Consider the following 24,742-nt stretch of genomic DNA (forward strand, 5'->3'; position numbering starts at 1 on the left):
CCAGTTGGCTGGTGACGAGGGCCTGGGTGACCGTCTTCCTGGTTTCGGTGGGGATCCACTTGAAGATCTTTCGGAGCATGCGCAGGGTGTTGAAGCAGGATGACGAGACGCCGTTGACTTGCTTGGTCATCGTGAGGGAGGAGTCCAGGATGAAGCCCAGGTTGCGTGCGTGGTCCGTTGGTTTGGGTGCGGTGCCCAGGGCAGGGGGCCACCAGGAGTCGTAGGGGATGGTCCCAGGATGAGGACTTCCGTCTTGTCTGAGTTCAGTTTCAGACGGCTGAGCTTCATCCATTCCGCGATGTCTTTTATTCCTTCCTGGAGGCTGGCTCTGGCGGTGGCGGGGTCGTTGGTGAGAGAGAGGATCAGCTGGGTGTCGTCGGCGTAGGAGATGATGTTAAGGTTGTGTTGGCGTGCGATGGCTGCGAGAGGGCTCATGTAGACATTGAAGAGGGTGGGGCTGAGTGAGGAACCTTGTGGAACGCCGCAGATGACTTTGGTGTCCGCGGATCGAAACGGGGGGAGGCGGACTCTCTGGGTTCTTCCGGCGAGGAACGAGACGATCCACTCCAGGGCCGCTCCATTCAGGACCATAAGCGTTCAATATCAAAACAGATTGATAGTAAGAACAGTGGTTCAGTTTAGTATTACTCCTGATCAGGGCTTTAAGTGGGCAGGGTCTCACCGGGTCTGAGCACAGGCAGTTTTGTTAAAGGGGCCTCAAAACGGGTCTGTATCGGGCTCTGTTTCGTGCCCTGACACAGGTGGTCCGTTCTTTTCCGGACTGCAATGACACCAGGCACATCAAAGTGTGCTGCTCACATTGCTCACTTCTCACTAGTGGAGAAGTTACGGCATGAAGTCATGCCAGGTGAGCGTTGTAGGGGAAGGGAAATCCTCTAAAGAGAGTCATTTTCTCTCTGGATTTCCCTTCTCTTTTTCAGACTCAGGAGCAGCAACATTGTTGTGGGGTCACCAGGGCTTTAAGTGGAACCTTTTTCAATATTATATACAAGCCATAGTTGCTGCTTATCTATCCTATGCAACTAACAACCATTGACAAAGCCAATAGTCCTGATTTGTAGGTGTGATGTTACTTGTTGTATTATATATCTGGATGCAATGACAGAAACAGCAAAATACAACTCGGCCAGCACACTATGCTAGGCATAGATTTTTTGCTTAAGTGTTTTTAAGCAACACGCTTAATTACATTGGCCTCGCCCCTTTGTAAGACCCTCCAGTTTTTTCATCCCACTTAAAGCCCTGCTCCTGATACCACTTTCAGGAGCTACAGCTTGCCAAGGACTTACTTACGGAGTACACTTCCCAGAAATACCGTTGATTTACAATGTCGCAATCTGCAGTCCTCGTGTATGAGTATTATCAGAAAACGTTTCCTTTTCACAACTCAAGACAATTGCAACACCCCAGATGGTTATACGGTTCAAACATCTTGCATCTTGTTTTCTCTCCATCTCAGTTGTTATCCTCTTCTGTGTCCATACAAGCCAGGACACATTTTCCAGTTAATGTTCTCTTAATTCTCACTCCCGCATAACTTTTGCTGTCACTTTTTTGGTTGCAGCAGCTAAACTAATTCTTGACTATCTTTGCCAGAACTAGCCAAATCACACCTCTCCAAAGAACACAATTTCACAAGTCGGTAACAGTCCACTTCCTCTCTCAGAACCGAGCTACCCTGCAATCACTCACTGTTCTTTGACGCTACACAATTCTCTGTTGCCTTTCAACCATATTTAAGGCCACAAAATAGGCAATAACCACACGGACCCAGTCTTCCAGTTCAAATTCCACACTGCATTCATGTTTCCACAGAATGAACATCCCCATTTCCAGTACTCTTAGCAGGAGGTAAGTGAAAGTGGGGGTCTATGTGGACGGGAGGCAGCAGGGGAGGCTGGTGTCATGCAGTGGGGAGGGTGCTGTGCTCCACTGTGCCTTAAAAAAGGGTGGGCAGGAATCTGGGGGCCAAGGTCAGGGCCGTGTTGAATTTGCAGCCACAGGGGTTTATTGTGAAGCCCCTTGCACCGCCGGTGCGTCACTTTTTGTGACGCACCGGCGGCGCATCTTGCTGCCCTATATTTACAAGGACACCTTGCGTGGCTTTTCGAGTTCTTGTAAATATGGCCCCTTTACACACAGCACTATGCGTGAAAAGGGCATGCCATGGGTGTTGCTGTGGGTGTTCAATGCTTCAGAATGCCATGCCTCCCCAGAGGAATGCTTCCCCAGGGGAGGAGTAGGGAGGCTCAAGGAGAAGACATTTTTTAATTTTTTACTCGTTTTTTTTCCTCTTGCACCTCTTGTGAATGTTTTTGTGCAGGAAGGTGAGCCATGGTGCAAGGGTGCCTGCGTCTGCGCACGGCAGCTAAGTGTGCAGGTTACTTTTCCAGACAGTGGAAGTGTATTGCTGGCATTCCTGGGACTGTAGAGGGTAGACCTAGACACTGAAATGGGGAAAGAAGAGAAAGGCTTCCTGTTACAATTCCGATTAGGTCCTTTTTCTGCAAGGAGCTGCAGATTAGTCGTGCTGAGCACTGCTATCTGGTAGAGAGTGGGTTGATGGGTGTGACTGGGGTGTCTGTTGTTCAGAGTTTGAAGGGTACTTTAAATAAGGCCAGCCGTTGGTCTCTCTTCCTGATCATTGTCAGTGTGGCTGATGATAACCCAGTGCAGAATGTTCAGACAACTTTGTGCCTCTTGTGGAGGAGCTCCAACCTGGAGACGGCTGTGAGATGCATCACTCTACAGAAAGGCTGAGTCTGGAAGTCAGCCTGGAAAGGATACCGGAAAAGAGAATCAACCTAATCCAGTTCTGAAAGTACAGACAAAGAATACATATACCCTATCTACCTTGTCTTTATAAAAGTAGTAGCTGCTGTCCCATATATTGTTCCATTTTCACATTCTCTTTGAACAAGGTTGGTGGTACTCCGCGGAGTACCCAGAGAACTGCTTTGCCACCAGATCTGGTGTCCGTTGACAGCCACCTTCCCAGGGGTGAGGGGACATCACCTGGGGTCTTATCTGAGAGGAAGAGCTGTCTCCCTGTCCTGAAACACCTGGAAGTCTACTTTCTGTGTAGAAGAGGGTGGGAGAGAATCAACCCTGCAGACAGAGCTGATTGCTAGCGTGGGCAAGAAGAAGGTGACCCCGGAGCTGAGGGTGAGTCCAACCGAGACTCCTCAAACCATAACCGCATGCTCCCAGACCAACACCAGTCACTCTCACTGAAGTTGCTAGCACATGGCACTTGCCTGAAGTGTGCCCAAGCAGACTACGCCGCTGACCCTGTTGCTACTAGTCCATGACACTTTCCTGAAGTGTGCCAGAAAACACTTTGTGGCTTCTAGCCCATGGTGTTTGCCTTAAGTGTGCAGAACTGACTATGAAGTGGGTAGCCCACAGCACTTGCCCAAACTATGTCCATGCAGAGCATACTGCTGAACCTGAAAGCTGCTAAGCAAGTGGCACTTGCCCCATGTATGCCCGAGCAGACATTAACATCATGACTCTGAGTGTGGCTTGCCAGAGTGACTGACCAGACGTTTACCCAGTAGTGCTGCCCTGCCATCAAGTGAGTAATATGTGCGTAGAAGCAGCTCAACTGCTGCAACTGAGAACCTTGAGCAGAAGCGAACTGCCAGGAAACCTGGACCTTGGAACCTGCCTAACTGCACCACCTGTACGCAAACAGCGTGTGTGGTGTCAGAGCTGCGATAACACCAAAGGGGAGAAGCCTGCAGAGACCCATGATCTCCAACAACTGCATGCTCATAGTGAGCCCGGAAGAGAGCCTGCCATCTCCAAAGACTGCCAACGATTATGACCACTCATGCCACTGCCTTCAAGAGACAAGACCTGCAATCTTTTCCTAGGATATGTGATGAGCGCGACACACATACAGCCAGTGGGCCTTACCTGAAGGAGGGGGAAAAACAAGACTGATGTGTGCTGTGGCTTAAAACTCAGGTCGGCCGCAAGGAATTACATTGGTGAGAACTATTAAAGGCTGAGAGACTGAGTGCATTGTTTTGCCTCAGAGGGGGTAACACGGCACCTGTAATTTGTTATTAATAATACAAACACTGGGTTGCAAAATCAGTTATTGCTCTGTAGGGTGAATGTTGAGTGGTGGGCTCGTTTCACTCCCACATTAACTTCCACTAAGAGTCAATGTTGGAGGGTGGTTTATTAGTAGGTACAGGTAGGTATCTACGGCTAGTAATAACACCACAATCGCAAATAAGGTCCAGTCAAGTCTCAATTAATTCATCTTTGCTCAAACCCTTTGTAGCTTGGCTCAAGAGCAAAGAGGCTTAACTTACGAAACAGATGTATTTTCCATACAGAGCAGAGCACCGAAAAAACTGCAAGTCTCTTCGTGTTTTCTTTTCAATTCTTTATTTGTACAATCCAAATTGTATTCACTTCAAAATGCAGCCAACGCATTCTGTTGTAAACCGGCAAACAAGCCAAGAGAACTTCTTCAGGGCTGCAAACGAATTAACATAAAATACATATAGGACACACAAACATATCACTTGACTGACAGACATACTTTTACAAATCTAGGGAAACATATAATATAAACCATGATACCACTATACAAAATGAATGTAAACATACATATAAGACATATTGATTGTGGTTATAAAATAATATAGTCCCAACACATTTATTTCCAAGGAAAAATAATGCAGAAGAAATAAGAAAAGAAGGGTAGATGTAATACAGAATAAATAAGAAAAGAAGGGGTGGGGGAAAAAGGTAGAAGAATTTTTTTTGGGATGGAAAAATTAGAAAGAAGAAATAAATAAGAAAGAAGAAATAATCATTCTTAATTCTTATAACAAATATAAATCATTTTGACATGCACATCTTGTGGTCCTTTGACAAAACAGTAAGGTTTTATACCCCTGTCATATCAACATCCATTTGAAATAACAAAAATTGATTTAGGACAATTTGAATGCAACAGAGAGAAAAAAGGTAAGAAAGAAAAGTAAAAAGAAGAAGATACAGGAACAAATATTTCCAATCTCAAATTGCATTCGATACAAGAAATGCAAACAAGAGGCCTTAGAAAATTATTAAGTTTAAGAATAGTAAGGTGACCAGATATACTGTGATAGCTTGACCCAATAAAATAAAAAATAAAAAATGAAGAAAAACAAGTGAATCTGGAATACATTATATAATAACAATAAAGGCGATATTCTCACCTTAGAAATATGAATAGGAGAACTCAATAACTAAAGTCCATGGTTTCAAGTACTAGAGGAATATGTTACCGATAAAATGGTATAGTTCCTGTACAGCTTCTATTATAAGCCAAGTACAAACTCTTTAGACTTACTTGTCATATATCAAGCAAACCTCAGAGACAACCCAATGGGAGAGCATACAAATAAATACAATTTCGCACGACAAGTTAATTCCCATTAGAGCTTACAAAAATGATGAGCCGTTCAACATGCCAATGGAATAGACACACAAAAAATGAGAGAGGGACGGTACCCTTCTCCTATAATCACGATTCCAAATCAGACATAATCCACCTATATAGTGATATAGCACCTACACAGCATCTATAATGAATAAAATATAAATACATATAAACATTATCATTAGGTTCCTTGACTTATAAAAAATGCATTACATAATGACGCTTTTATTTAAGAATCCTTACTAGAACTTACAAATATAAAAATCCATTCAGTATGTTATTATATAATGGACACGCACCAAAGAAAGGGAAAATATATATCTATTCTGTAATCACAATCCCCAGTGGGATCTAATCCACCTGAAAATAAGAAACACCAGAGGAAATCAATTTGTAACTCATTTTATAATCATATAAATGTCTCCCAAAAGGGGTGAACAATCAGGACTTAAGGTCGAAACACTTCTCCTTGGTAGTCCTAATATATTAAAGAAACAGACAGATGTGTAAAGCAGTTAAATACACCAATAACAGTAAATTGGTAAGACACAACACACAAGAAAAATTCAAACCAATTTATAAAAATAGGACATATGTTCATGATTAAAATTACGCCACAATGACAAAAATCCAATATAGGGAACCAGAGATATGGTTTTTTAATGATTGAATACTTTCTAGTGCTTAAAAGCCAAAAGTGCCAACTTGGGACATCTGGTTGCGCTTGGCTGGAAAAAGGTCAAATTTTGAGGCTGACTGCAATGGAGTGCAGGTCGGATCCGGGGAGCGGTAGGGCTCGATCAAGTTTTTACCTCTGACTTAGTTGCTTTTTAGGATCTGTTTCTCTCAACGTTCAGCGAGGGTCCTTGCCAGGCCGAGTTGCAGTTCGATAACCGCAGCTTGCTTCAGAGCGTGGTCTCGGTGTACTACTGGAGGTCTTGTTGATGGCAAAAAGCTCCAGAGCTTCAGTGGGGCAAACCTGAATCTCAGGATGCATCACAATGTGAAGTCGCTGGCTTGACTCTCAATGGCAGGTTGGTCAGCTTATGGAGCTTTTTTATCAAAAATTCGACACATGATCTCAAATGCCTAGTTCTTCTTTCAGAAGGTCTTTTTGGGGTCTTGATGTGTTCACAATCCTGATCCAAAGGTTCCAGAATTTTTGAGTTGCTCCCTGTGAAATTGGGACCCACAATGCACCTGGGCGAATCCTCTAAAGTCCAGGTGCCTCTGGTCAGCTGGTTTCTTCTTGGTGGAGATGATGCAGGTGGAGCTCTTTTAACCTGTTGCTTTCAGGGAGTCCACTCCTTAAACTTTCAAAGCAAGGCATAGTCCTTCCTTTGTTGAAGCCCAAAGAGTGGAGGAGGTGCAGTCCTTAAGAGTGCAGTCCTCTTGGTGCAGGCCAGGGATTAAGCAGGGCAGTCCTTCTTCTTGTTTCCTTCAGGCAGTGATCTAAGCTGCTGGCAACTCTCCCATATTTATCAAGGTTACTGGGCTGGCAAGCAGGGGGCGCCCCTGACCAATGAGGGGCAGGGTGACACCTTCAACTTTGACCAATCCCCGGAAGTGTGGCATATTCTTGTCCCAGAATGCACTGGTCCTCAAAAACCCAAACTGAGAAAATCTCTCCTGGAGCTTCATATCTGGCTAACCCAACCTACTGGTGTGGCTATCTTTCCCTAGCATTCCCCTTCCAGCCCCCCTGCTAATCCAATTACAGGAGCTCCCATCTGGATGGGGCTGCAGGAAGTGGGGGTGGGACTAGTTCCTGTCCTAAGTGTCTTTCCTTCTTTGGAGACCAGTTTGGCTACCCAGTCCCCTTTCTTCCTTTTGCTCTCCAGCTTGAGATCCCCTTGCACCTCTTTTTGTTTCCTTGCAGGCCACTTCTCACCTCATCAGAGCAGTGTGGCTCAGCCTGTCAAAGTCTGACCAATCTGAAGAGGCTCCTCCAGAGCTGGATTCAAGTTCTATAACTTCCTTTTCCGTCATATGATAAATCCAACCCTGTCAAGCACTATGGTCACATACAGTACAGCAGTCTGAAGTCCCTGCCCTAGGATCACTTATTTTATATGTATTTCCACTGTGTGCACTCTTCTTCATCTTTCCTACAAGAAGCCTTGATGGTAGAGTGGTCATATCGGTGCAAGTGGGCAAGGCTTAATTTTTCTAGTCGTTATCTTTTAGAAATCATTTTATCAAGTGACTGATGGTGTAGTGTACTAAGCCTGAGTCGCAAACAGAGTAGGGCGTTCAGGCAAATTTACAGGGCGGGCTGAGTGAGAGCCTAGCCATTGGTTTGGCTTGACCCTAAGGGCCTAATTATGACCTTACAGCGGTGGCACGGTGGTGCAAACTACCACACTACTGCTCAGCTGAAGTTGGCCGCCGCCCACCTGCCAGATTGCGACTTTTCAGTGTTCTGGTGGGGCAGGCGGCTTGGCGGTTCCCCCTGCGGTGCCCTTTAAAAGGCTGTGGTACCTTTTAAAAAGGCACCACAATGGGAATGCATCACAAGGTTCCTGCATGGCATGGCATGTCCATGACAAGTCCATGTCCATGTCCATGTCCAAGTCCATGTCCATGTCCATGCAAGTCCATGACATGGTGGAACCGCCATGAAAAGCCTGGTGGAGAGGAAACACGTAATATGCTTGGCAGGACCGTGATGGTCCCACCAAGCATATTGCCTCTGACCACTGCTCCTACGCCAGGGAACGGCGGTTGCCTGGCTGAGCGGGCAGTCCTAGTGCTGTTCAACTGTCCGAGTCGTAATCGGATTTTCGGACCTTCGATGCAGCGGTGGCTGGATCCGCCACTGCCGCGTCACCATGAGCCTGGCAGTCCAAGTACCGCCAAACTCGTAATTTGGCCCTAAGACTCTGTGCATGAGGAGAGACATGAAAATGCTTGGCCTGTAGATTGTGCAGCAAACATAATGTAAAAATATGATACTATCTCTTCAAAATTAAAAAAGGGTATTTCTTTACCATGCAGATTGTATCACTGCAGAGACAAACATTTATTAAAAGGGATAGCTTTTAGAAATATTCATGATTTTCCTCCCAACGACAAAGCTGTAAGTGAACTATGAGGCAAGTCAGAAGTGTTGTAAACCTTGAAAGTGGCCTAGATTTTTATCGATGAAACAACATTACCGTCTAGAGGTGATTTACAGCACACACAAATAGGAGGCTCTGTGAAATAAAATATTTGCTGAGGATAACACAATTTGGACATGCAGCAAAACCGATATTGGTTTTTGGTTATCTGGTTTCACATTTTGAAAGTATGCTACCAGATTGGCGTGTCTATAGCTCTCTCCTGTTTACATCAAAGTTCACTGTTTTGTTGCTCATTCTTGCTCCACAACGAGAAAAAGGGACACAGAGATAACAGACCCGACTCAGGCCCCCCAGACCCAACTACTAAGCAAAGAATGTATTTGCTTGGGGGCTCACACCTCAAGCACCCCTACCCTTATTTCATTTATTTAATGCGATTTTATATAGCGTGAACTTTACCCGAAGGTGTCAGAGCGCTTTACATAAGAACCAGTTGCAAAACATATGGACTAAGGATTACATGCGTTACATAAAAGATACAAACAGAAAAAATTGCAAATGTACAAGATGTAAAGTCACACAAGGAAGAGATACAAACAGAAAGAAAAATTGCAAATGTACAAATAGTAAAGTCACTCAAGGAAGAGATACGAATGGATATACTCTGAGTCACATAGGAATGGTAGAGAGTACAAAGGTCTACTGCATATACTAATGATTAGAGTTATCTCTATATACATAGGGAAGGGATACAAATGGATATACTCTAAGAGTCACATAGGAATGGTAGAGAGTACAAAGGTCTACTGCATAAACTGGTGATTAGAGTTATCTCTATATATATAGGGAAGTGATACGAATGGATATACTCTAAGAGTCACATAGGAATGGTAGAGAGTACAAAGGTCTACTGCATATACTAATGATTAGAGTTATCTCTATATACAGAAAAGCAGAGTTCCATTAAGTGAGGTCGGAGGGGGATGCAGTCACAGCACCAAGGGAGGGTGGGAGGGATACAAGGGTATGGAGAAAAGGCAAATCAGAAAAGGGAAGAAACATTTGAGGATCGTCAAGGGGGAAACAAGGGAAAAGGGTTAAAGGACGAGGGAATGGGCAAGACGGCGGGTCAGGGTCTAGAGAAAAGCGGCCGAGAGCAGCAGCAAAATGGCGGCCAGGACAAAAGAAAAAGTAAAGAAGTCCAGGAGAGTCCGTGGCGTAGTTTCTTTCATTCGAATGTGGCTGCAGGGCTGCTGCCTGCATCTGGTGTTTTCATGGCCCCGCTGCTTTGTTTTGCGGAGGGGTGTGTGTGTCCCGAGGGCCGCTCCGCACGGGCCCTCTCCATTGGTCCAGAATTGCGGGGGCTGCTGCAGACGTGGGGCGGCCGGGGAGCGCGGCCAGGGCTCACCTTTCTCGGCGGGGGATGCATGGTGATCCTGCAGGTCCGGGAGAACCATAAATCCCTGGTGTGGAGAGGAGCCTCCGGTGCTGCTCTGGCCCCCGGGGGCACGAGGAGCCCGGGCTCCGCTTCAGAGCGGTCCGGGTGAGCCGCTGTTGTTGGGTGGCGGGTTGGACGCTAGGCTGACGGGCTTCCCGCTCCCCACATGCCCCTCTCAGCACGCCATTTCCCGCCGATCGCTGCAGCTGCCCCGCGCCAGCGGCACATGGGGCGGGCTTTCCTGGAGGTTGCGACTCTGTCCGGAGTGCTCCGCTCTAGGGGGGGGGCGGTGGCGGGATCCTTTGCTCCTGGTGCGACGGTTCTCGCGCCCGCCCTTGATGCTGATGCCCAGCCCGCCGGACTCCTGCTTGAGGACCTGCACGGTACGAACGGGAGAGTTCTCCGCTCCCCGTCCAGGGTGAAGCTAGCAAATGCCTGCCTAGGCTGACCCACTGCCCCATGCTATATGTTGTAGGAGGCAGAAGAATAATGGAAATGATACAACTGTCCAATGGATGACGCGCTGGCTGAAAGCCCCTACAAGTAAGCAAATTATCGATACAATCTAGTAAAATCAAAAGGTCATGCCTAAATATACTTGCAGCCAAGTGAGTCATCACCTTAGTATACAGATTTCTTTATAATCATACGAACAATGGACCTTAAATCACGATAGTTTTGTAGCCAGATAAACTACGTACCTCAGTCCACTGATGCATGTGTGGTCCGATGTCTTCCGTCCACACTAATGAAGCCAGCTCACCAAAATAAACTGAAGCCTTGTTTAACCCCCAAGGAACCAACATTGCTGTTAATCACTTGCCTCTCAGTTTTACCACGATTCCCTGTCATAAAACAGCCCTCTGCCCATACACACGCAATCTCTCTATAATAATAATTGAGTTCTTTGGTTCACTCTGAGATATTGTCCGTTTCCAGACAGTGTAAATAAGGGGTGTTACTACTAACTTATTTAAAAGGGCTTACACATACATGAGCTACTGTGAGTCCCATCCAATGCTGAGAGGTTAGACAACCTCTTCCTGGCACCCCGATGTCTGCAGGGTGTCGCGTCCTGGTCCGGTGATCTACGTGCCTTGGTGCACAAATGATCTTTCAATAATGAGTTATGAACCTCAGCTCGCAGATTTATTTGCACACTGTATACTTTTGATGTCGACTTTCCACTGTCCATATTAAACTCAAAATTATAAAAGAAGCATGCTAGGGTGTTTGGAATAAGATGGCGAAGAAGGTGAAGACGCTATCTGCATTCAGTTTTCTGGTGGTGCAGCTGCAGCACAACAACACCAACTACTTATTGGTGAGGTGAAGCGATAAAGGTGAGCCACCTCCCCATAAAAAACAAGGGAAAGGCAGTGCTGAGATGCAACTACCTCAGGCAGTTTGCAAAATAACTAGCCTCCATTCAAAGCAAAGCATACCCACCACAGAAACAGTGCCAGAGTCGCTGCATCAAAAACTGGCACATTTTCCATCTTGTTCTGTCATAGACCCCTATCATTCCAAGTTGGGGGCAATGCAGCATCCACCATTCTCGGTAAGACGGATGGGACTTTGAACCACCGCCTGCTCAAATCGGATTCACTCAAATCACGGATACCCTGGCCATTGTGCCCTGCAGTTTAAGGCAAAGGTTTGCCCGGCCATCATTATACTGTCCAGCCTCATTACGCTTCTGTCTTGAGAAAGTCCCGCCGTGATCACTCATTGAGGCACATCAGGGTCGAAACATCGACACTATTCATAGGTCCAGTACCACCAGGATTCCATTAGGAAGAATAGGAATCTTTGGCTCCAAATCGGTGTCTGGCCACCATAAAAACACTTGTGTATATATCTGTATATAGGAAATTGTTCGCACTGTTCATATTCCTCACTCATTGAGCACTTTTTCACAGATGTCACTGAACTGCACCTTTAATATTGATTGGGACAGTCTATTCATGCTATGTATGTGAACACTGAATGAAGCAATTCTGCTACAAATACATAGTACAATCCCTTGACTTCATGACTTATTTGTTGAGTATCTATTTCTAGAGCTGTGCTTTTGGGGAGAACCTTAGTCTTGGATTGCATTATTAGCATGGTTAAATCATTTTGTTTTACCCAACAGAAAAATTTCTTCATAAACCATTAATTACCCAGGTTCTGAGGGACACAGGGTTACCCCTTTTTCTTTAAACTGGAATCCCAAGTCGGCAGCTCAAAAAACTCTAAAGTTAAAACAGAGATTTTAACATAGACTAGCCTTGTTTAACACATTTTAATTTTTCCTCCCCGGGCCACGTTCTTAATGAAACAGTACAGCCAAGCGGGAAGAGCAACATACACAAAACAACATTATTTCCTTTATTTATCTAATATTGAGAACTCATTGAACCTGGCTGGAGTTTCCTGGTATGTCCTTACAAATACCATTGATACGCTTCTATTTTTAAAACCACTTCTCTGTTCTTGTTCTTATATCCTTTACAAAAAAAGGGAAGACCTTTTGTGTAATCTCTGACGGGAAACAGTATGAGAATGGTGGTGGGTCAGATTTGTGGCTGATCTTAAAAGAGAAAGACTGTCAAACCTAGTTAATAAGGGGAAAGAGAAACCTTTGTTTTGTGTTTGCCATTTATCCGTACAGTACTTTTAAGTTATCTTGAAAAAGGAGAGACATTTGCACCTTCCACAAAATCAATGTATGTTACAATATACATGAAAAAGCATATCCATGCCTGTTCTTCGTAGGAGAGATCCAGCTATGCTTTGCTTTACTTGTAGACATCAGGCTATTTCTGTGGTTGCGTAATGGAAATGTGTCTGCCAACGTAGGACCTGCCATTAGGGTCCACATAGCACATGCTTCTTCAAGGGGGAGGAGTCTACCCAGGGGTGTAGCTTGGGCAGTAAGATTGGGGGGGATGCTTCAGATTTTCCAGCAATCACGGCAAAATACATTATATGAGAAGCATGGCATGAGGGAGGCTTAAGGAGCAGTAGAAAGGGAGAGAAGTATGGTTTGTTAGGGATACTTAAAACTCACTATTTTGTAAAATAAATAATTTCTAAGACCTTTTAAACAGCTTGTGTTTGTCCTTTTGTCTACATGTGTATGTAAAAATCACAAGTGAAATTCAACCCACACCTCACAATACCCGGCGTAAAGTCCCTGTACCCAACTATCTACTATTGAATACATGTATTAAGGGGGTGTAATACCCCAAACACCCCCCAGAAGCTACGCCCCAGAATCTACTACATGCAGGATTCTATTTCAGATGGTTCAGGGAGTGCTCCTTTCTGGATGTACTTTTGAGCAGCCGGCACTTCTGAGGACTGATGTGAAAAAGGTTCATTTTGGGGGACAGGGCAGGTCTGCAAACATTCCATCATTGACTAACCTCATGGTTCTACTCCACTCGTTCATCTGTAAACTCTTTTGGTCATTACTGTCCCCATTTTAACCACCTTTGAACCGCATTGACTTGATTCAGGCTCATATCCCCAGCCCCCTCTCCGTTTTGTTTCCATTAAAACCGCCTCTACCAGCCTACACAGGGCACTGATGGCTAATCTGTTCTCAGCCTTGTACCCTACTACACCAACTGGTCTTTTCTAGCTGACTCACTTGGTGGTAATGATTTCTGCTTCACTGTCTTCTAAATGCGACACAACAGAACTTACAGATCCCAACCAGTCCTCCAACTGACCACCACTCTAATACTGCAAAAGAGTGTGGCCTAAAGCATGGGGGTGGGTTGAATGATTTGCCCACCTTCAGAATGTATCCTGACCACATTTCAGTTCTTCCCTCCCCTTCAAGCTTCCACAAACCTTGCTGCCCCTAGTAAACACTTGTTGGATATAAGACCTCAATCCCCCTTGAGTTTATTATCTTGATCCCATGATCATGACCATTTAAAGCCACTGCAGTGTAGTACACCCAACAGAAAGAGGCGACCAGCCCCCTCCACTTTAACTTGTCCTGCTCCTTCTATACTAAGCCCTGTGTGGCTAGTGGTAATCCTTCCTGCGTTGTGATCAGATTACTCGCAACATGCTTAGTGGGCCTTGGCAGAAGCCATGTCTTTGGGAGATATTTTGAGTAACTATCTGTGGTGAAGCTGGATTTCTCTGTATATGAGGGAGAAATCTAGGCAAGATCTTCGTGGTGGCAGCTTCTCATCTAAGGGGGAGGGGAAACTGTGGTTGAGGGATAAAATAGGCTATTGATGGAGGCATATATGGTACCACAGAGCAATTGCAGGGAGCAAAAGCGGGTCATCAAACTTTGTTAAATTGATTAAACTGCATTTTGAGGATGTTCGTTGTTTGAGAGAGAGAGAGAGAGAGAGAGAGAGAGAGAGTGTGTGTGTGTGTGTGTGTGTGCCTGCGTGTGTGTGTGTGTGTGTGTGTGTTTGTGTGTTTTCTCTATTTATTTGTATAGCGCGGCTAATACCCTAAGGCGTCTAGGCACATGTCATCCAACATCCTGCCAGCAGTGAGATAAAGAAGTGCTAAAGTCTAAAGATATAGCAGAAATTATGCCATATAAAAAACAAGTCTTCCTGAAAGAGATCAGGTCAGGCACATTTTTAAGTCTGTATGACAGATTATTCCACAATCTGGCAGTGATATTTTGCCACCCCAGTTAGAAAGTCGTGATTTGGGGACCACAACCAACATGTATGAAGAGGACCGCAGCATTCTGGTCGGTGTATACAAGGCAGTGAGATTTAAGCTCAAAACCTTAAAAAATTAAGATCAATAGGGTCGTTTCTGAGTTTTGAAATAGTTTTGGCAGCAAATAGCACATACTGTTAAGAAATATCGATTGCAGAACCTTACAATTGCATTAATATCCTCTTTAGCAACTGATTCTCAAACTAGGATTATGCAGTTTGCACACCCACTGGTTTAGGAATGGGAATGCAATTTGCTATGTACTATTATGTCGCAGCACACCCCCTGTGCTTGGATGCAAATGCACGGATGACGCCAGGGACAGCAGACCAACACCCTTGCATTTGCAATCACGTGAGGAAAATGTGTTTTTAAAAGCAGCCTGTGTCCATTAAAGGCACCCGTACCGCTTTTGAATAAAAAAAAAAAAATCCAATTTGAGAATTCATCCGTGAGAGCAAGCAGTGGTCCACTGAACCAAAGCCTGAGGGTACCTCACGATTCAGAGGGGAGCTTGTCCCATGGGAACAGCCGCCATTTTCCGAATCAGGCAGAAGCCGCCTCTTGAGTTGCTGATACCTGATCAATGGTTTGTGAATGCAGTTGTAGTCACACAAACCATTCAAACTGAATTCTCCAAATCGAGTATAGGAGTGCCCTCTCCTGTTTATGACATGGGCAGTGTCGTAAAACCCCTTTCACAAGTCGAAAAGACTTTTCGGACTCGCTGTTCCAAATAGTAAAAAGGTATTTTGGCGGGGCAAACACGTGACTAAGGGAATGACAGGCTGTGCGATTGCAACCTACCTTTGTGAATCAGACCCTGTGTTCCCTGCGTGAATGTCTTCCATATCTTAGGTTGAAGTGCCTGGTTTGGTAATGAATAAGCATGCACAAAAGATAAGTAATGACGACACACGAGGAACTGGAAGTGTTTACACAATAGGTTGAGGAAGCTCACATAAAGGAACATCTGAAATATGTAACAATAACTACAAAACAAGCGACAAAAATTGAGAAGAATATTTTTTTAGGACAAAGTCCCATTTGAAATACTGGCAACACCTCTTTAGTCACTTCTAAAGGGTATTAACATTACTGAGGCTTTTACATACATTTCCAGGTTTCTGCATCATTAATGCTTGCTGCTGGGCTACCTTGAAGATGCTTTTGGGAGACTTGAAGAGACTGTAAATATTTCTCTGTGAAGAGGTAAGATGTTACGAATACTCAAGATTCTTTCGAATTAAAGGCGGAGGAAGCGATCTTGGCTTGTCTGACTGTACCGTGTGATTGCTGGGCCCACTTAAGGAAGCAATGATTATGTATACTTATTAGTTTCAAGTTAAACGAAGGTGACCTTAATGCCAGTATTCAACTCTAAGGGCCATATGTATCATAGTTCCGTTTTGCGAATTCTAAATAGCGATTTTTAAGGAATCGCTATTTAGAATTCGCAAAACGGTATGTATGTAAAAAATAGCTGCTTTTTAGCGATTCTTTAACATTCCTAATTTGCGATTAGCAAATTGCTAATCGCAAATTTCCCAATCATTTCTATGGGCCAGGAGGCCCATAGGAATGAAGGGGAAATTTGCGATTAGCAATTTGCTAATCGCAAATTAGGAATATTTTCAAGGGTGCAGGGGTGTCTCAAGAACACCCTGCTGCACCCCTGAAAATGACATGTGGGGGCATATGGCGCACATACATGCCCTAAGGGCATGTATGTGCGTCATATGGCACATTTGTTTTTTTTAAAATTGCTTTTTTTAAAGAATTCGCAACTTACCACCAACTAGAAGTTGGTGGTAATTTGCGAATCCTTATGGGCATTTTTGCATTATTTTTTCTTTGATACATTGCATTTAAGGAATCGCAAAATTTGTGATTCCTTAAGTGCAATCGCAAAATAAGGAATAGCAAATTTTGCGATTCCTTATTTTGCATCAAAAAAGTTTCATACATACCATTTAGCAAATTAGCATTCGCAAATTTCGGCCTTTGCGAATGCTAATTCGCTTGATACATATGGCCCTAAATCCCAAACAATATAGATGTACCCTAAGGCGTATTAGGAATTCTGGTGATGAAATGCGGTAATTCATATCATTTAGGCTCTGAGCTTGATTCTTCAAAAAGATTAAATGTAATTCTGTAGATTTGGCCCTATTGTTGTCGGAAATTTCGGACCTTTTTTTGAAAATTCATACAGAATTCCATGAATGATCCTGAGAAACTGCGAATTATTTGATCTTTTTGGATGTAGGTCTGGAATTCATAGTGAATTCCGATTTAGCCCCATTAAATAGTAGTTTTGTTATGTGTAAATGTGGGTTTGCATATGTTAACGTTTTTTCCTGCAGAGAAATATTGTCCTTTTTGGAGTAACCCCCTCACAAACACTCGGCAAATTCTGGTTGTGTTCCCTCTGCAAACACAACTGTAATAGGGTTATTCCTGCCCTTGGCAGGTGCAGGTTTCTGGCAGTGTACACAGTGGCAATATGCTTGCCACAAGCGTGTGAATATCAACAAACTTGGAGGTTTGGGCGTGTTCTTACAAGTGAGGCATGTATTGCCTTTCATGGACTGCCCAAACCCGTCCGTTGTAGCACCGTGGTGGTGCAATAGTTAATGGGACAAATTCGTGTTTTTTGAACAGCAAATTTTGGTTTACCTTGGAAAATTGAGGTATTGGCTCACCCATGAGCGACAGGCGAGAGACCCGCAGTCATGCACTGTATTTAGTCAGCCACAGTAAGAGATCTCTAGGGACTACTCAGGAGCAATGAACACTCACACATGCAAAAAAGAAAAACAACCACTGCAGAAGTTCTTTAGAGACTTCCGAGGAGCAATCGAAAGAGACTGCCAGTCACAGGCAGACATAGTCCAAGATCCCCACAATCCACCCCGGAGGGAGTGGAGAGTGGTCAGTGAGCATGGACTGGACACAGGCAACAGGATAAATGGCCATTTTAAGAATGGATCTTGATACATAGTATCTTCAGTAATGGTTTTGATATTTGATCAATAGATAAAAAAAATTCTTAAGCCTCTGAAGATTCCTTTTTCTTCATAACGTAAATTGTTTGTGTAAAGAGTTGTCTTCTTTGAACTTTTCCTTGGACATCTACTGATTTAATGATTTATCTTTCGCTTAATATATTTATTTTCTGTAACCCCTTTTCTGACTCAGGTTAGCTACTTTTATGTACGATTTTATAAAGTACACTAAACACTAGCTATTTTCAGTCATGTAGTGTCCAAGTACGTAGGCTGTAGCTGTCTATAATAATTTATTATGTAAGGGTTTTTGTTATATTTTATTATCTACTAAAGCTTATTAGTTTTGGGGGGGAACCAAAAATCAATTATGTGCCTATTAATCTACGGGCTGCCTATTGTGACTTGATTCACAGGTTCCAATGGCTGTACATGGTAGCCCAGTTGTAGGCTGAGTATCTGCAGGATACTGGTGGATGATTCAATTCCTAATGCTTTTTATCACCTACACGTTAAACAGCAGTGGAGAAAGGACAGAGCCTCCAGGGGCCCTGTACATTGTGAGAAAGGGAGTGATCCTTGGATATTTACTCCTCACTTGCTGAACATGATCCTCAAGGAGAGTGGTAAACCCTTAGAGAACGGTTCCAGTAACACAAAGACAGCCTCCGTGGTGTGTAGCCAATTTGGGTGATCTACCATATTAACTGTTCATGTTAGGTTAATAAGGATGAGCAGACAGAGCTCTTGTTTTTCAAAGAGGAGGAGAACTTCTACCTGAAGGGTAGGAGTTTCAGTGCCACAGGAAGACGTAAGCCTCGCTGGACAGTGGACACCCATTGCAAGCTATTGTTGGGGATGACAGTGTTAAGTTGAGATGCAGCAGCTCACAATGCTTTCACAAAGAATGAGAGAATGTTTATAAGGTTAAAGGTGTTTAAGTAAAATCTCTGACCTAAAGTGGCCTTTGGAGTTAATCATTTTCCCCTCCTTCTTCCTGGGGGCTGTTCGAGCTGTTTGGTAATTTTGAATCAGATTTTATCACTGAAAATGTCTTGGTGAATCTTAGCACTGATTACATTTTGGGGCTGGTGGCTTTAATGTTTGTGGTACAACAGTGAGGAACCCATAAGTATTCATGATGTCTTACATAATGCTTTGGTAGTAAGCAGTAGTCACATGTATGCATTCAACTTCCTCTTTCGGGGCAAGGTAGACAATGAAAGTTGATTGAACTTGGTAATGTCCATGTGTTTTAAAGTTCCGATCCAAATTTCCTGCTATTTTCATTGGTATCTGATTGAGACATCTAGCCGCAGATTCCTTAACTTTGAATCACCCCAGGCATCAAACTGGATCCGGAAGATTTTTCATGAGCAGTACCCCTGCACACCAGAAGGTTTTGTCAGTTGGCTCCATGTGGCGTCGTCCGAGCGAGCCAGAAGTAACATCTATTTCATCTATATAGGTGCCACCTCAGCACACCTACGTTAGTTCTTTCCTTTCCATGCCAGCCACCGCTGATAAGAGAGAAGAGCTACCCCTTTGTCAGTTTTTGTCAGGATTTTTGCAACACTTTGTCATTCTTTTGTTAGATTTCCTCCTGGTGTGTTGAGGAAAACAGATTTGAAACCCTATGGCCGCTGTCACCACGCCATGTTGGTTACGGACCCGCATCTCATGTGTTTGTGGTGTTTGGATCACGACCATGACTCCAAGTCATTCTCCAACATGTGACTCCATGGCAGTCGCGGTCCCTCTCGAGAGGAAAGTCTCAGGACTGTTCCAGGTGTACAAAGTCTTCTTCGTCCCACTTGAAAACACTGGGCACTCAATTAAGATCCACAAAAAACACAAGAAGTCGAAGTGGCCGATGTGACAAAGGAACATCGGCGTTTCGAGTCCTGGCACATTGGGACCTGCACCTGGACTGACTTCACGCCTCCCCATTTTTCGGGGAGCCGGAGCGACCCCGCTCAAATCAAAGAGTTCTATGAGGCCATGTGGCTAATTTTTGAGCAAACCAACACCTCCTGCGTGCAGGTCCCACAGGGTCAGAGGGAGCCCCATCTTGTTCTGCGCTGTTGGCTCCAAAACCCGGGTTCGATGGACCTGGTCATGGATCCGGACCTGAGCTGGTCGTACCACTGCAACCTTCCTCAGTATCGGCCCGACGAAGATGCTCCTGGCAATGGCGGTGCCAGCTCCATTTTGATCCCCGACCACACAGAGCCGGAACCACATCGACCGACGCTGATTCTGGTGCCAACAGGATCCCCATGGCCTAGGTTAGAGTTTTGAAGCCCATTATGAATGGCTAGGCCTTGGGGAGGTTGGGAGGGGTTGCTGGACCCTTTAGAATACCAGTATGAACAAGAAGTGGACTGGTGTGAAGAACTGGGTGATGCCAACAGCCTGGACATGTCCCCAGGTACCTCCATGCTCTTCCCCCAACCATGGCTAAGAAAGAGGTAGCATAAGAAGATATACAATGGTGATGCAGAGGACGGCTGAGGTCCTCGACCTTCAGTTTCTCTCAGTGGCTGTCACGACTACCATCTTGACGGGGGTGTTGCAACCAGAAGTATCCTCCTCTGAACCCCTACTGCAGTTCAACGAAGCCCTCACTGACGTCCTTCTGGGGACCTGGTCCAAACCCAGCACAGGGGCTCCTGTGAATAGGATAATTGCCCACCCCCTCTGTCACTGGGGACCCAGATTTTGTCACCAAACACCCTACCCCGGAGAGCTTGGTGGTCCAAGCGGTGAACAGTCAAAATATCGACTTCAAAATATCGACTGGACATAATATCGAGTTTTAAATATCGACTGGACAAAATATCAACTGGACAGAATATAGACATCAAAAATATCGTTTTTAAGGTAAGTAAAGTAATATCGACTGTTAAAAATATAGATAGTTAAAATATCAAAGTATATAATATAGGTTATTAAAATTATCTAATTTTTAATAATACTGAATTTTTTATAGTGTTTTTATGTTATTATATGTGTGAAAAGTGTGTATTTATGTTATAAATAATAATAATTATTGAAATTTGTATTTTTTTATTTTTGCGTTATTTAATTCTGTAGCAGGTTGTGGGTTTATAGGGGAATAGGGTGGGAAGTAATTTAATAATAATTAATTAAATATGTAAATTTATTTATTGTTATTCATTTTTAATTATTTGTTAATTAATTTATATTTGGTAATTAATAAAAATTGAATTGGCAATTAATTTACTTTAATTGATTAATTGTTAATTATGTTAATTTTTCTAATTTATTTTCTGTAGCGGGTTGTGGGTTTATAGGGGAATTGGGTGGGAAGTAATTTATTTATAATTAATTAAATATGCAAACATATTTATTGGTATTGTTGTAGAATTAATTGTTAATTAATTATTTTATGGGTAATTAATTAAATTAGAATTGCTAATTAATTTTATTTAATTGATTAATTGCTAATTATGTCAATTTAATAATTTATTTTCTGTAGTGGGTTGTGGGTTTATAGGGGAATAGGATGGAAAGTAATGTATTTATAATTAATTAAATAAATCAAATTCAATTTATTGAATTTAATTTGAATTTATTGTAAATTAATTTATAAATGTTAAATTATTAATTGTTAATTTGTAATTCATTTGTATTAATAGTTAAATAATCGTAATAATTAAATTTAATTTGTAATTTTAATTGATTAATTATTATATTATATAAAATTCGTAATTACTTTTAATTAATATTTGATACATATTCATTTATATTTATTGATATAATATATGAAGTATTTAATTTCGCTACTGTTGCACTCTCTGGAGTGGGAATAGTAATTTTTACCCCTACGCTATCCAACGCTTTCCCTACTGTTACACCCACTGGAGTGGGAATAGTAAATTTTACCTCTACGCTATCCAATGCTTTCCCTACTGTTGCACTCACTGGAGTGGGAATGGTAATTTTAACCCCTACGCTATCCAACACTTTCCCTACTGTTGCACCCACTGGAGTGGGAATAGTAATTTAAACCCCTACGCTATCCAATGCTTTCCCTACTGTTGCACTCTTTGGAGTGGGAATAGTAATTTAAACCCCTACGCTATCCAACGCTTTCCCTACTGTTGCACCTACTGGAGTGGGAATAGTAATTTTAACCCCTACGCTATCCAACGCTTTCCCTACTGTTGCACCCACTGGAGTGGGAATAGTAATTTTTACCCCTACGCTATCCAACGCTTTCCCTACTGTTGCACCCACTGGAGTGGGAATAGTAATTTTTACCTCTACGCTATCCAATGCTTTCCCTACTGCTGCACTCTTTGGAGTGGGAATAGTAATTTAAACCCCTACGCTATCCAACGCTTTCCCTACTGTTGCACTCTTTGGAGTGGGAATAGTAATTTTTACCCCTACGCTATCCAACACTTTCCCTACTGTTGCACTCAATGGAGTGGGAATAGTAATTTTAACCCCTACGCTATCCTACGCTATCCAACGCTTTCCCTACTGTTGCACCCCCTGGAGTGGGAATAGTAATTTTTACCCCTACGCTATCCAACGCTTTCCCTACTGTTACACCCACTGGAGTGGGAATAGTAATTTTTATCCCTATGCTATCCAACGCTTTCCCTACTGTTGCATCCACTGGAGTGGGAATAGTAATTTTTACCTCTACGCTATCCAATGCTTTCCCTACTGCTGCACTCTTTGGAGTCGGAATAGTATTTTAAACCCCTACGCTATCCAACGCTTTCCCTACTGTTGCACTCTTTGGAGTGGGAATAGTAATATAAACCCCTACGCTATCCAATGCTTTCCCTACCGTTGCACTCTCTGGAGTGGGAATAGTAATTTTTACCCCTACGCTATCCAACGCTTTCCCTACTGTTGCACTCTTTGGAGTGGGAATAGTAATTTAAACCCCTACGCTATCCAACGCTTTCCCTACTGTTGCACTCTTTGGAGTGGGAATAGTAATTTAAACCCCTACGCTATCCAACGCTTTCCCTACTGTTGCACTATTTGGAGTGGGAATAGTAGTTTTAACCCCTAAGCTATCCAACGCTTTCCCTACTGTTGCACCCACTGGAGTGGGAATAGTAGTTTTTTACCCCTACGCTATCCAACGCTTTCCTCACTGTTGCACCCACTGGAGTGGGAATAGTATTTTTTACATTTTGCTATTGTATGTTAATAATATTGGATATTATTTAATTATATTATGTTAATTTATATATATATGTTTTAACAAATATGATTGTTAATTTTTTTTTATAACTTTAATTAAATATTTAATTATTATAATTTAATTTAAGTATTTTTAAGTATATTTTAGTAATTAATTTTAAATTGTAATTTAATTTAACACTGTTTTTAATAAAGTCGATATTTTTTAAAACTATATTTTTGTAAACGATATTTTGTACTCGATATTTTTGTACTTACCTGTTTGTACATACAAACTCGATATTTTTTACCTCTACGCTATCCAATGCTTTCCCTACTGCTGCACTCTTTGGAGTGGGAATAGTAATTTAAACCCCTACGCTATCCAACGCTTTCCCTACTGTTGCACTCTTTGGAGTGGGAATAGTAATTTTTACCCCTACGCCAGTGTTTCCCAAACTGTGGTCCGCGGACCCCCAGGGGTCCGTGACACATTCCCAGGGGGTCCATAGGCAACAGTTTTAAAAGCACAAAAACATTTCTTGTATAATTAGCAGCTTTCCAGCAACAATAAAAGTGTCAAGAGAATGCCAGTGATTAATGTACCTGCTGGAGAGCAAGGAGAGTCTTGTTAAGTGGCAGCTTTGATTTAATTAATGTGACACAGAGGGTTAATGTGCCTAATGCAAAGAACGTGTAACATGCATCTTATAAAGCAGCATTTTATGTGCCTAGGTTCGTGGTTACTGCTTTTGTCACAAAGATTCCTTTATTACTGTGCACTTCATAAGTAACAATCGTAATCTAGCAGAGGGACCTAAAAACTGTCATCAAAGAGCTGCTTGCAAACTGCATGGTACCAGTTAGTAACTTATATTTTGTCCCAGTTATTCATTATCCTGATGCTGCTAAAAAGATATATTTGGGTGGAAATACATTTTTAATGTTAAAGTCAATACTAGCCACTGTGTTATGCTCTGAATCCTGAGTTTGTGCTTTTCTAGACCAAGCACTCTTTAAACATTTTATATACACACTGATTTACATGTATGATTCAATGTCTCTATATGTGTGTGATGTAAAGTGCTCTGACATCCTACAATGGTATGAGAGATGCTACAAAACAAATGAAATACATGTGACAGAGGGGCTATTACTTCAATATAAAATACTAAGGGCCAGATGTACGATCTGTTTTTATATGCGCGAACGGGTTCGCGAACCCATTTGCGCATGCAAAAACCTATTGGGCCATGTACATAGCCTATTTCGCAAGTCGCAATTTGTTTACGACTCTCTAAATAGGGTTTGCAACTTGCTTTTTGGAAGGGGCATTCCCTTCCAAATAGCGAGTCTCAAAACCATGTACAAATGTTTTGCGAATTACCACCTACTTCAAGTAGATGGTAATGCATTCGCAAATGGGAAGGGGTCCCCAGGGGACCCCTTCCCCTTTGCAAATGCATGCAAAATTATTTTTTAAGGTCAGGCAGTGGTCCCAGGGACCTCTGCCTGCCCTTAGAAAATAAAACGAAAACGTTTCATTTTCTTTTTTTTTTTAAATGCATGGTTAACAGGCTGCATTTTTTTTTTAACTGCTTTATTTAAAAGCAGTCCGAGACATGGTGGCCTGCAGAGCCCAGCAGGCCACCATCGCTGGGAGGGCTGGCATTCCCAATGGGCTCGCAAATTGCGAGAGGCTCATTAATATTAATGAACCTCGCAATTTGCGACCCCATTGGGAATCCCAAACAGAGTTAAACACACTGTTGTACATTTCATTTAGCGACTCGCAATTTGCCACTCGCAATGTGTCGCCAATTGCGAGACGCTAAATGAAATGGTCGTACATCTGGCCCCAAAATCCTTAGTACTTTGAGTATTTGTTTTG

General features: G+C 43.0%; 1 protein-coding gene across 3 annotated transcripts in view; it reads left to right on the forward strand.

Annotated features, from left to right (window-relative positions):
* LOC144790982 (putative G-protein coupled receptor 148) overlaps window positions 1-24,742 on the forward strand; it is a 263,141-nt gene that overhangs the window by 215,194 nt on the left and 23,205 nt on the right. Inside the window, exon 1 of one of the 3 annotated variants that reach the window (XM_078665600.1) lies at window positions 12,287-12,397. The exons of 1 other annotated variant lie outside the window; for it this stretch is intronic. In XM_078665600.1, the coding sequence (XP_078521726.1) occupies window positions 12,294-12,397 (104 nt within the window). In that variant the 5' untranslated portion in view covers window positions 12,287-12,293. Of the gene's footprint in view, window positions 1-12,286; window positions 12,398-15,752; window positions 15,884-24,742 lie in introns of those variants that run through there. One more of the 3 variants, XM_078665602.1, reaches the window with a different exon arrangement.

Source organism: Lissotriton helveticus, chromosome 11, assembly GCF_964261635.1.
Source record: "Lissotriton helveticus chromosome 11, aLisHel1.1, whole genome shotgun sequence".
Classification (NCBI taxonomy): Eukaryota; Metazoa; Chordata; class Amphibia; order Caudata; family Salamandridae; genus Lissotriton; species Lissotriton helveticus.